The sequence below is a fragment of the Anguilla anguilla genome, chromosome 8 (assembly GCF_013347855.1).
Source record: "Anguilla anguilla isolate fAngAng1 chromosome 8, fAngAng1.pri, whole genome shotgun sequence".
In the NCBI taxonomy this organism is placed as follows: Eukaryota; Metazoa; Chordata; class Actinopteri; order Anguilliformes; family Anguillidae; genus Anguilla; species Anguilla anguilla.
In genome coordinates this window covers 48,170,444-48,181,851 of record NC_049208.1, presented here as the reverse complement: position 1 = coordinate 48,181,851, position 11,408 = coordinate 48,170,444, and the positions used below count along the sequence as shown (strand labels likewise).

Sequence of the window (11,408 nt, the reverse complement as noted above, 5' to 3'; positions counted from 1 at the left end):
GTTTTTAAATGTGCTTTATAAATAAACTTACTTGACTTGACTTCAATTTTATGTCTAAGGTCAAGAAATGATTGCTAAACAATATATTTGTCAGTATATTATTAATTGATTAAACGTGCTAGCGGCTTGTGCACATTGATTATCACAAACAAAACCACAACAAAAGAACAAATGATCTGTGATTTGAAAATTTTTTTTTTTTTTTAGTCTAGCCATTTGATGACAGAAACATGATCAGCAACAGTGCAAAATGCTAAAAGAAACATGAGATTACATTGTCACAATCTGAATAAAAATAACCAAGCTTCTACTGAACCACTGCTAAAGAAACAAGGTTAACACATGTAAGTTAACAGATATTTTTTTGATTAGAAATACTGTTAGCATTTGCCATGGGAAAAATGTCTGATTGACAGTGTAAGCCATCCCCCCCCCCCTTTTTTTTAAGCACTGCCATATCCCATTTAAGGTGTAAGATATAAAATATACAATTAGAATGTTCTTAACTGAACACTTTAATGATGATGTAACAATCACTACTGGTAATTTAAAGCAATGGGGTTCTAGAACACTGGATTAGAATTTAGAAGGAAAAAAAAACATTCCAAAGCCTACTGTTGAAAGGGCTAAGCTGGTATACAAATTTCTCATCCAAGAAAACCAGCCGTGTTGCTCCCTGTTGCTGAACAAGACTCAATTTATTCTCGAAAGGTTTTATTCCTTTCAGGTGTAGAACACAACTCAAAGGTCGTAGGCTCTATTCCAAGGTGAGGCAACGCCATTGTACCACTGATCAAAGTACTAAACCCCTGAATCGCGCCAGTATATATCTAACTGTATAAATGGATTATATGTAAAAAATTCATTTAAAAAAAAGAAGTAAACGGTGTAAGTGGTACTGGATGAGAGGGCCTGCTACATGCCTTAACACCTTCAAATTTACTTCTCTGTGATCCTCCTACTCCTCTTCTCTTCGCCTATAAATAAAATTAAGAAAATGAAAAGTGAGCACTGGGTTAAATTTTATGCAATTAAGAGTGTACAATTTTCATTGAGAATAACCGAGACTATCAACTCACTCTTAAGAAAATCCCATCGGCCTATCGGCAACATGGCACACACACACACACACACACACACACAAATAAAGTCAAGCACTTACGATTTCTTTTTCTCCTGAAACAAATGCCCGCTGTGATAGTCATTGTCCACGAGAGAAGACAGAGGGTAGTCACCACAACCCTGTACGCAGCCACAGTGGCATAGCATCCCTCCCAGTGGTCTGTTATTACAGAACATGCTTGAACAACATTAAAGGCCATTTGGCTTTCAGCTCATTCATTTGTAGTGATAGTAACAACAACAACAAAAGAAGTGATAACAGTGATAATAATTTTAGTTACAGTAATATATAGTATGAACATAATCATATTGTCATAATCATCCTCAAAAGTAGGCCTATGTTATTTGTGGTAGTAGTTTTAATAATAATAATAATAATAATAATAATAATAATAATATCATGTTTTACTTTCATGTATTAATGCACTTGTCTTCTCATTGTAAATCCCTCTGGTTTGTCAAATGCCGGTAATTGAAGGGCAATGCAATGTTATGCGTTGCGTATTTAAAGATTTACCTCCTTTTTGCACGCTTTTCGAAGTGTTCCTCCCGTCAAACTCCACTACGCAGGTGCAGACGGCTCCTCTCTCCCACTGCTCCGCAGGAACCAGCACCTGGCTTTGGGTGGACTCCACGACCTCGTCGCCGTATTTTGTCCAGACGGTATCGGTGAATCCGCTTCTCTCTCGCCCGTCTATGACCCAGAACATACGAGCTTTCGGAACGACTCCGGCAATCATGCACAAGAGTCGGGTGAAGGATCCGTGGACGTCGCCCGACGGCCCGAGGATTTCGATTGAAGGGGGTGCAGTTTTTCTTCCTGTTGTAGAAAGCAATCAGGACTTCATATGGCCGTTTGAATGCACGCCAGTGGTGGGTTGAGTATACTTTATAAATATAGAAATTAAGTATAGCCTTATATAAAATATAAATATATTAAGAGGCAAATTGCAATACATGCTGATAAGCAACTCGGCTATAGTCCGTCACAATTTTGGTTCGAAGTGAAGGGCCTACTGGACCATTTAGGCCTACTTACGCAATTTTGTAAAAATAAAATAATATCTGAAATTCAGTATAAACGCACACTAATATGCCACCATTTTACACATCCCAAAAACCCATGAATAGATTCAGTGTTATTTCCATGTGTAAGCTATGCCTTTTTTCACCTTGTGTCACTATTACATTTGACCCGTTGCCGATGTAGACCATTTTGCCGTACACCACTAAACAGTAGTAAGTCCCGGAGTCGTCAGCTGTTGCGTTTTTAATGTCGAAGGAGCATTCGGTTTGTTCACTGGCGACGGTGTTCACAAAATCAGGGGCGTTCTTTAAGGAAATAAGCTTCTTGGTCCTGGAATCGACCCTTGTCCAAATAATCGTGTAGCAATATGTGGCAGGCATCCCATTCGTGCTGCATTTTAACCTGGCGGTACGACCAGCCTCCACCTCCATCAACGCTGGAAACTGTTGGACCGCTGCAGACGAATCAAAAAATGTTACACGTGTTTTAAAAAACGGCAATCAGTCAATCAATCAATCAAACAGCCAATAATAATAACTCAATAAAATTTAGATTACATTTAATGTAAATTTGCAGTTCAATTGTATTTACATGGAAACTAAACCGCAGTTATAGCGAGAATTGGTTTGCATTGTGGGTACAACACAAACTGATTAGAACATTTCTATAATCAAAAAAATCCACAATCAATAAATGAATAGAAAAAAGCGACATAGGCCTACCATCTAGTGTAATAGCACACACCAACAGCAATAGGCAGGGTATCATGTCGACAGCTTCATAGAAGTAATGCTTCAGTCCGCGCACGCGGTTACATGTGTTCCAAATGCGTGGTATTCATCCCTGACCTGTTTATCCGACCACCCTCTACGAGATGGTTACTAGTTCAGAACTGTGGCCAAGAAACCACAAGAGCACATGCAATACCCGTAGTCTACAAAAAACCAAGCAGACCCTTGCATCCATTTTTTAAAATCGCGTTCTATGGACACGTTGACGCACTAAACGAAAACATCAGTGTTAAATAACTACAGTTTATGAGTCCAATAAGGACCACATGTACTCTGTCAGAGTAAAATGTACTCTATTGGTGTTGATTTAACACCGAACATTTAACTGAATAAAACGTATAAATTATAATTATTGCAAGGGTCTACCACGTTATTAATGACCATATTTTTTTCATTTTTGAGAAAGATTGTTTACTATATCAACATTTTGTTTTACTTTGTTTTGCAGATGGTCTCCACAACAAAACAACAATCCAGAAAAACATATGTTACATCACATTGAATTTTAACAGATAATAATACTGTGAGAGGGTTGGTCCTGATATAAAATCACAACAAACATGGTTAAAGCATTGTCCAATTCAAGAGAGTGATCACCAGAAAGAAAGAAAAAAACTTTAATTGTTTTAATTACCTCGAAACATTACAATAGTAAACAACATTGCTATGGCTGAAATGTAATTCATTTGCATGGACACACACACGCACCAAACACAGAACACGCACACACACACACACAGAACACACACGTGCACACACGCACCAAACACAGAACACGCACACGCACAGAACACACACGTGCACACACACACACACACAGAATACACTCACACACACACACACCACACACATAGAACAGAACATGTGCTCACACACACACCACACAGAGAACAAACACACACAGAACAGGCTCGCACACACACACACACGACACACAGAACACACACGCACGCACACACACAGAACACACACGCGCACGCACACACAGAACACTCACGTGCACACACACACACACACAGACACGCACCACACACACAACACACACGCACACACACATACATACACACACGCACACACACATACATACACACACGCACACACCACACACCAGAAATGTGAAATGCGTAAAAGGCACCGAGGAAAACGGAGCTGTTTTCTTTTCCCCCGTGGTGAAAGAGGGTGACGCGGCCCACTGGTCTGAACGGGGTCAGTGCGAGGGTTCTGAGCGGGGTCAGTGTGAGGGTTCTGAGCGGGGTTAGTGTGAGGGTTCTGAGCGGGGTCAGTGCGAGGGTTCTGAGCGGGGTCAGTGCGAGGGTTCTGAGCGGGGTCAGTGCGAGGGTCCTGAGCGGGGTCAGTGCGAGGGTTCTGAGCGGGGTCAGTGCGAGGGTTCTGAGCGGGGTCAGTGCGAGGGTCCTGAGCGGGGTCAGTGCGAGGGTTCTGAGCGGGGTCAGTGCGAGGGTTCTGAGCGGGGTTAGTGCGAGGGTTCTGAGCGGGGTCAGTGCGAGGGTTCTGAGCGGGGTTAGTGCGAGGGTTCTGAGCGGGGTCAGTGCGAGGGTTCTGAGCGGGGTCAGTGCGAGGGTTCTGAGCGGGGTCAGTGCGAGGGTTCTGAGCGGGGTCAGTGCGAGGGTTCTGAGCGGGGTCAGTGCGAGGGTTCTGAGCGGGGTTAGTGCGAGGGTTCTGAGCGGGGTTAGTGCGAGGGTTCTGAGCAGGGTCAGTGCGAGGGTTCTGAGCGGGGTTAGTGCGAGGGTTCTGAGCGGGGTCAGTGCGAGGGTTCTGAGCGGGGTTAGTGCGAGGGTTCTGAGCGGGGTTAGTGCGAGGGTTCTGAGCGGGGTCAGTGTGAGGGTACTGAGTGGGGTTAGTGCGAGGGTCCTGCAGCTCAGTGCCAACGGAAAGACCCGTCTGCTGCGAGTCGGAATGGCCCGCTTCAACCACAGGGCACGCTGACGTGACCCCATAGACAAGCCTCCGCACGCTCGCTTGCGTGTCCACGGCCTGCGGTGCCTGTCCTCCAGCCTTTCAGAGGAAGCAGAACAGAAAAAAAAGAAAAAAGAACAAGAGGCGAACCTGTGGTGGGGATTGTGGGGGCTTTTTTTTCCTATATCGAATGCTGGTTATTTCGCTGAGCCAGCGGTTGTGGGTTCGACGCTCATCTAGGGCACAGCTGCTGTTACACCATCAGGCCAGGTACTTAAACTGAATTCAGGGAATGTCCAGCCATATAAACTGATTTTATGTGTAAAAAAAATCCGTAATGGCTGCATTAAGAGTAAACCCTGAATCGCAATTTTTGTAATTTTAGCTGTTTAACACACACTGCAAGTTTTCATCTGGCTCTGTGTAGTGCTTCAATGACTCAGTAGTCAATAAAGTTGATGAAGGCATGCAACAGACCAGCCATCTGAGGTAAAAAATGTCTTGAGATATTTTATTGAGAGGCATATCAACAGAAGTCTGTCTGCTTCGTACTTGGTCACTGAGGGACTGACAGTATATTGCGATGGTACAGGAAAGTGCATTTGCAAATATATCAAATGTTGCAAATAATTTAGGCCAAACAGATTTTTTCCAACGAGTGTGTGTATGAGCTGAGATGTCAATTTTGTGGTCAGACTCGTATGTTAGGCTTCCTGAAGTGGACTTCAGGCTTCAAAAATGTCTGCAAAATGTTCAATTTAAAGTCTACTGGACTCCCACGGAAGAATTAATTGTGTATTCTTCTGGTAAAAGTGTATCACTGAAAGGATATGTCTTACTGAATGTATCATGAGACAACCATCCGACTGCAAACCCAAGAGCCATAGCAAGTTCATGTTTCCTTACTATGTCATGTCATGTGACAGTCAACTTCCTGCAGTCTTTTTTGGGAGCCACAGGTCAAAGTTGCACCATGAAACTGAGTTCGACATTCTTATCATTTTTATTACTAAAATATATTATTCATTATTACCATTTACTATTTCGTGTTTTGACTCCTCTAGATACATTCCATCAACAACAAAAAAGGCCATCTGGGTGGAAATTAGCTTATGTACAATACATCAGCCACTTAACGTTTTACAAATCTGTCCATGATTTATTGACAAATTAGTAAAACATTTATATATAAAAATAAATACATTTCGGCTTAGGTTTTCCTTACTTCCAGGCCTCACCAGGGAAGTCTGTGTTAGTTCAGCTCAAGAGTACCCCACACACACCCGCATACTTCCAAAGGCCTAAGACACTGGTTGCCATACTGTTGACCGCCATAGACGTCATTTTTAAACTTGGGCAGACGAACAAGGCAGAGCCGCAATGGGGGCGCAGTCCTGCGTTCTCCTCTGTGATTGGTTCGATTGCGCCAGCGGCAACCAATGGGACGCCAGTCCCGTTTGCCCAGGACCAGAGTTCAAAGTTGGGGGAGGACCACGAGAGACCTGAGGGGGGTCCCAGGGGTCTAAATCCAGGAGGCGGGTGGACTAGACCTCCTCAGCGCCGGGAGACTAGCCTTTTGGGACCCCGCAAAGAGAGATTCCTGACGGGGCGTCTGGGTCCTCAGTGCGCACGCTGGTGGGGCGAGTGGGATCCCTTTGGCTTGGGCGTCACTTTCAGAGGAGGAGGAGGAGGAGGAAGAGGGGGCCTGTGTGTGTACAGAGAGTGAGGGAAGGGGAGAGAGTGAGACAGAGAGAGAGAGAGAGAGGGGGAGAAAGAGAGAGAGGGAAGGACGGGGAGGGGGAGGGGGAGGGGGGGAGAAAGAGACAGGGAGCGAGAGATGAAAGAGGATGAAGAGGCTTATATAAAACCTATGACAAACATTCACAACTGGTCTTCGGTACAGTTCACTAATTGCATGCGTTTGGCTCAAGGATGTGTCTTCATTAGTTTGGGACATACTTAAGCTAGTCAGAGACTCAACCACACTCCCAATCCAGCCTTAAACTAGTCAGAGACTCAACCACACTCCCAATCCAGCCTTAAGTTAGTCAGAGACTCAACCACACTCCCAATCCAGCCTTAAGTTAGTCAGAGACTCAACCACACTCCCAATCCAGCCTTAAGATGGTCAGAGACTCAACCACACTCCCAATCCAGCCTTAAGCTAGTCAGAGACTCAACCACACTCCCAATCCAGCCTTAAGTTAGTCAGAGACTCAACCACACTCCCAATCCAGCCTTAAGATGGTCAGAGACTCAACCACACTCCCAATCCAGCCTTAAGCTAGTCAGAGACTCAACCACACTCCCAATCCAGCCTTAAGTTAGTCAGAGACTCAACCACACTCCCAATCCAGCCTTAAGATGGTCAGAGACTCAACCACACTCCCAATCCAGCCTTAAGATGGTCAGAGACTCAACCACACTCCCAATCCAGCCTTAAGCTAGTCAGAGACTCAACCACACTCCCAATCCAGCCTTAAGTTAGTCAGAGACTCAACCACACTCCCAATCCAGCCTTAAGTTAGTCAGAGACTCAACCACACTCCCAATCCAGCCTTAAAATGGTCAGAGACTCAACCACACTCCCAATCCAGCCTTAAGCTAGTCAGAGACTCAACCACACTCCCAATCCAGCCTTAAGATAGTCAGAGACTCAACCACACTCCCAATCCAGCCTTAAGCTAGTCAGAGACTCAACAGCAGTTCTCCTGATCCAGCCTTGAGCTGCTCTAGCGAGAACATCAAACCAATTCGATTTTATCACACGTCTTTAAGCGTGGCGGGTGCAGTGTGTGACCCCATGTGACTACGTAGTGTAGTGTAGTGTGAGCATTCCTAGGACGGAAATACCAGCGATGTTTATAAGAGACGTCATTAAATGCTTTGCATCGTTAGGATTTTGAAAGTCGTGTAGTGCACACAGGCAGCGGCGTTTCCCCAGTGGCTCGGACAGTCAAGGCCCACCTGGCCGGGCCCGCTGTGGGCACTGGAGACCCTCTGGGTCCCTGATTCGGGGCGACTCCAGCGGCAGGGCGTGTGGGGGGCACTGCTGGGAGCTGTCTGGTGGGAGGAGGGGGCCGGGCTGGAACATGGACCTGTAATGGACACGCAAACACACGGGACCAATAAGGAGCTGCACAGCCCGCAGGATTAACTCCACAGCCAATGACAAAGGCTTTGCCAACACCCAATTCAGGACAGGGCACATGACTCTTAACCATATAAAGAGTTTTTCTGTAAATGTTTTTTTTGTTTGTTCTAGAACTCCACTGCTTTCCAATACCAGCAGTGATTGTGACATCAGCATTAGAATGTTCCGTTAAGAACATTCTAAACACATATTTGTGATCTCACACCTTAAAGGGTTAGGTGGACAATGTCCATCCCACTCCCAACGCATACAAATCATCCACACCGCTTCCTGTGTTTATACCTTATCACCAGGGGGAATGGGGTCAGGGGGGAGGGGCTTGGTCGGAGGGCGCGGCCGTTCCCCTACCGACTGGAGTGGACAGGCGGGAGCGACAGTAAGAAAGAGGAAGAGGAGAAAAATAAATGAATTCACCCTGGCCTGCTCCCAGCCTTAATCTATATGTGAAAGGATGGCAAATTAGTCCTTCCTTCTGGCTGTCACTCACCCGGTCACTCAAAAATTGGCTGAAACAAATCTCTGATACTGCTGCACATGGGCAGCTGCACAGCTCACGCCAGCTGTTAGCATTGATTATGCAGCTGGATACAAATCTTTTTTAAAGTTTGACTAAATTCTGAGCTCTGGGCAGGGCTGGGGGTGGAGGTTACAGTACCTGGGTAGGTTTTGACACCGGATCAGGTGGCAGAGGTTTACTGGGGGGCAGGGGCTTGTCCTCAGCCTGCTTGTGAAGAGATGGAGGGTGGGGGTGAGGAAAAAAAGGATAGGCAAGCGTCAGCTAGCAGTACCATAGTTAAGCAATTAAGCGCACAAGCTGCATTCATAGTCGAGGTGAAAAATCCAGGTTCAGAAAGCAAAAGTCCTCCCCAGTATTTTGCTCCAGCCACCCGCCAGGAGGTAGAGAGCTGATTGGTGAAATCTTGCCGGCACACTCCGTGGGTGGAAGAAACACACGGACTGGACTTTTACTTTCTTACCCCTGGACCGTCCACCTCTGATTAGTACGGCGGTTCCCTACTTCACTACAGCGGATTCACACGCGTGTGGTGGTTATCCAGTGAAGATCCAAAATGGCGTGTTGGCGGTGTTAACATTCACGCAGTGGTTAGTGAGCGACAGACTGTGACACACAAAGGAATGTCATGCAGGTATGAAATGGTAGATCGGATTTATTTGAAGCTATTGCAGTTGAATCAGAGGAGTTGTATGTATTTACTGAACTGGGACACCACTGGTACAAAATGCATTGAAGGGGGGGGGGGGGGGGCGGGGGGGCAATACTGTGTATGGGTTTAAAATGGGGGTGCACTTCGGTTGGGAGCTAAATTAGGAAAACCCCTCACATTGACCACTATGTGACACTCACTGACTTAAGAGAAATTAAGCAGAAATCAGAAACTTGCTTGAAAAGACCAACAAAAGAAGAAAAAAAAACTACACCCACACAACATTTGAATTCTTCATAAACGCTCAGGCACCAAAATGGGCGATGTGCTTGACCAGAAGTCCAACCACAAGGTCAGATCCACTACGCAGGCAGGCCTCGGCTTAAGACTAGCGAACTGTCACAGAAGAGGGGCGTAAACAGGAAGCAAAGATGAAGCTAACTGGAGCACTCTGCTTCTGCAACTTTGCAGGAAGAGGTTTTTCACACTGTGAACGACTGCTGGTGCACTTGTTTTAGAACACAGAGTAACGGCTTGGCCACAAAGGGAGAATTAATGTTATTCGCTGAGAAACCAGTAATATTTTATTTCTTCCTTCAGGTTACGCAAAACCTTGCCTTTTCTAAAGTGTTGTTGAGAGTCGTTTGGCTATTTTTTTTGTTGAAAGACCCTGTGTTCAACTAGTCAGCAGGCATGGACCAATCGAATGGTTTTGTTTTGAAGAGAAAAGTCTTTTAATTGGTTCAAGTCAGTGACTGACAGCACGCGATCGCTCCGCCCATTACACTGATCCTGAACCGGTTGGCTCCAACAAGCGCCCCCCCCCCCCCCCCTTCCGTAGTGCGGGACAGTCTGTGGGTTACGGTACCTTGCTTAACGACAGGGTGAGGGGAATGTCATTTTTTGGGTTGGGCCTCAGCGGCTGGGCTTGATCTCCACCTCTGGCTGCCATCCTCTCCAAGGCCGGGGTCCTGGGACACAAAATCATCAGTCATAATGGCCGGCGATGGCATTCTCTAAGGCAACCCGAAAAGTTGTGAAACCCCCCCCCCCCCCCTTCCCAGCACATCCTGCTCTTACCCCTCAGGGTAACAGAATCCACCGGCAACACACTCAAATAGAATATATTATATATGCTGCAACAAGTCAAAATGTACACTATATGACCAAAAGTATCTGGACACCCCTTGGTCTGGGGCTGTTTCTCATGGTTTGGGCTAGGTCCCTTTGTTTCAGTGAAGGCTACAGCACGCAATAACATTCTAGATAATTCTGTGTTTGGGGAAGGCCCTTTCCTGTTTCAGCATGACGATGCCCCTGGGCACACAGCAAGGTCCATATAGAAATGGTTTTGTCGAAAATGGTGTGGAAGTACTTGACTGGCCTGTAGAGCCCTGACCTCAACACCATCCAACACCTTAGGGATCAATTGTAAAGCCAAATGTGAGCCAGGCCTAATCGCCCAATCAGTGCCCGACCTCACTAATGCTCTTCCGGCTGAATGGAAGAAAATCCCTGCAGCAATGCTCCAACACCTAGTATAAAGCCTTCACAGAAGAGTGGAGGTTGTTATAGCAGCAATGGGTGGACAGTCTCCATGTTAATGCCCATAATTTTGGATGAGATGTTGGATGTCTTGGCCATGCAGTGTAGGTGTGTACTGTAAGTAATAACTCACTGTCCCTTTCAGGCATTTAAACAACTTTTGTTGTAAAACATTATTTTTCAACATTATATTTCAATACCATTTTATGCTCAAAAAAGGCTCACAGGCCACATGTATGCCAGTCAAAGTAGATGCAGCATTAGTTAACCGCAGTGCACCTACCTTCAGTGTTTGGCACAAGCCAAGCAGAAAAACAATCTTATTACGTATCTGAAAGCGCGTTAACCTACATTTAGAATTGGGGCAGGTCGCAAGAAGCACGTTTGCCCACTTGGGCTTAAGGTAGATCAAAGGATGTGTCTGCGTGAGTATTTAAACGCAGGAAACCACTGCGAAAGCAGGTCCAGTTGCATTTTAATACTGCCATGTCGAGTGCTAGCAAATGGTAAATGGACTGCATTTATATAGCACTTTGATCCAAAGCGCTTTTCAATTGATGCCTCTCATTCACCCATTCACATGCAAGGCATTCGTTGGGAGCCTTGGTGTTAGCAAGAGCACCAAGCAAGTGCTGCTCGTTAGGTGTCTTGCTCAGGGACACTTCGACACGGCGGGGGATCGAACCGGC

The 11,408-nt window shown here is 45.8% G+C and overlaps 2 protein-coding genes and 1 long non-coding RNA gene across 8 annotated transcripts in view; 1 reads left to right on the top strand and 2 right to left on the bottom strand.

The window, feature by feature from the left end:
• Positions 1 to 547: 547 nt before the first annotated feature.
• Positions 548 to 3,683, bottom strand: LOC118233232. 2 transcript variants are annotated; one of them, XM_035428707.1, is made up of 5 exons: positions 2,872 to 3,683; positions 2,295 to 2,603; positions 1,640 to 1,942; positions 1,163 to 1,300; positions 548 to 977 (listed from the first exon to the last, which is right to left on the bottom strand). In XM_035428707.1, the coding sequence occupies exons 1-5, from the start codon at positions 2,915 to 2,917 to the stop codon at positions 940 to 942; spliced, it is 834 nt and encodes a 277-aa protein (XP_035284598.1). In that variant the 5' UTR covers positions 2,918 to 3,683; the 3' UTR covers positions 548 to 939. The 2 variants fall into 2 exon arrangements, with proteins under 2 accessions (XP_035284598.1, XP_035284599.1); XM_035428708.1 differs by having other exon boundaries at positions 549 to 977; positions 1,163 to 1,282.
• LOC118233233 lies at positions 1,925 to 3,499 on the top strand. The gene is made up of 2 exons (XR_004766496.1): positions 1,925 to 1,995; positions 3,389 to 3,499. It is a non-coding gene; the product is annotated as an uncharacterized LOC118233233 (long non-coding RNA).
• Positions 3,684 to 5,350: 1,667 nt separating the features above from the next.
• LOC118233230 (disintegrin and metalloproteinase domain-containing protein 15-like) overlaps positions 5,351 to 11,408 on the bottom strand; it is a 30,258-nt gene continuing 24,200 nt past the window's right edge. Inside the window, exons 20-24 of one of the 5 annotated variants that reach the window (XM_035428699.1) lie at positions 10,043 to 10,145; positions 8,664 to 8,732; positions 8,291 to 8,359; positions 7,822 to 7,952; positions 5,351 to 6,559 (exon numbers count right to left, since the gene is read on the bottom strand). In XM_035428699.1, the coding sequence (XP_035284590.1) occupies positions 6,475 to 6,559; positions 7,822 to 7,952; positions 8,291 to 8,359; positions 8,664 to 8,732; positions 10,043 to 10,145 (457 nt within the window). In that variant the 3' untranslated portion in view covers positions 5,351 to 6,474. The remainder of the gene's footprint in view (positions 6,560 to 7,821; positions 7,953 to 8,290; positions 8,360 to 8,663; positions 8,733 to 10,042; positions 10,146 to 11,408) is intronic. The other 4 variants (XM_035428701.1, XM_035428702.1, XM_035428703.1 and 1 more) reach the window with 4 other exon arrangements.

Excerpts from the sequence above, each read along its gene's own strand:
- LOC118233232 (XM_035428707.1), bottom strand. The coding sequence starts at position 2,917 with ATGATACCCTGCCTATTGCTGTTGGTGTGTGCTATTACACTAGATG. Across the intron at positions 1,301-1,639 it reads GAAAAGCGTGCAAAAAGGAG|CATGTTCTGTAATAACAGAC; the intron begins GTAAATCTTTAA and ends ATGTTGTTCAAG. Across the intron at positions 978-1,162 it reads TTTCAGGAGAAAAAGAAATC|GCGAAGAGAAGAGGAGTAGG; the intron begins GTAAGTGCTTGA and ends TTTTATTTATAG.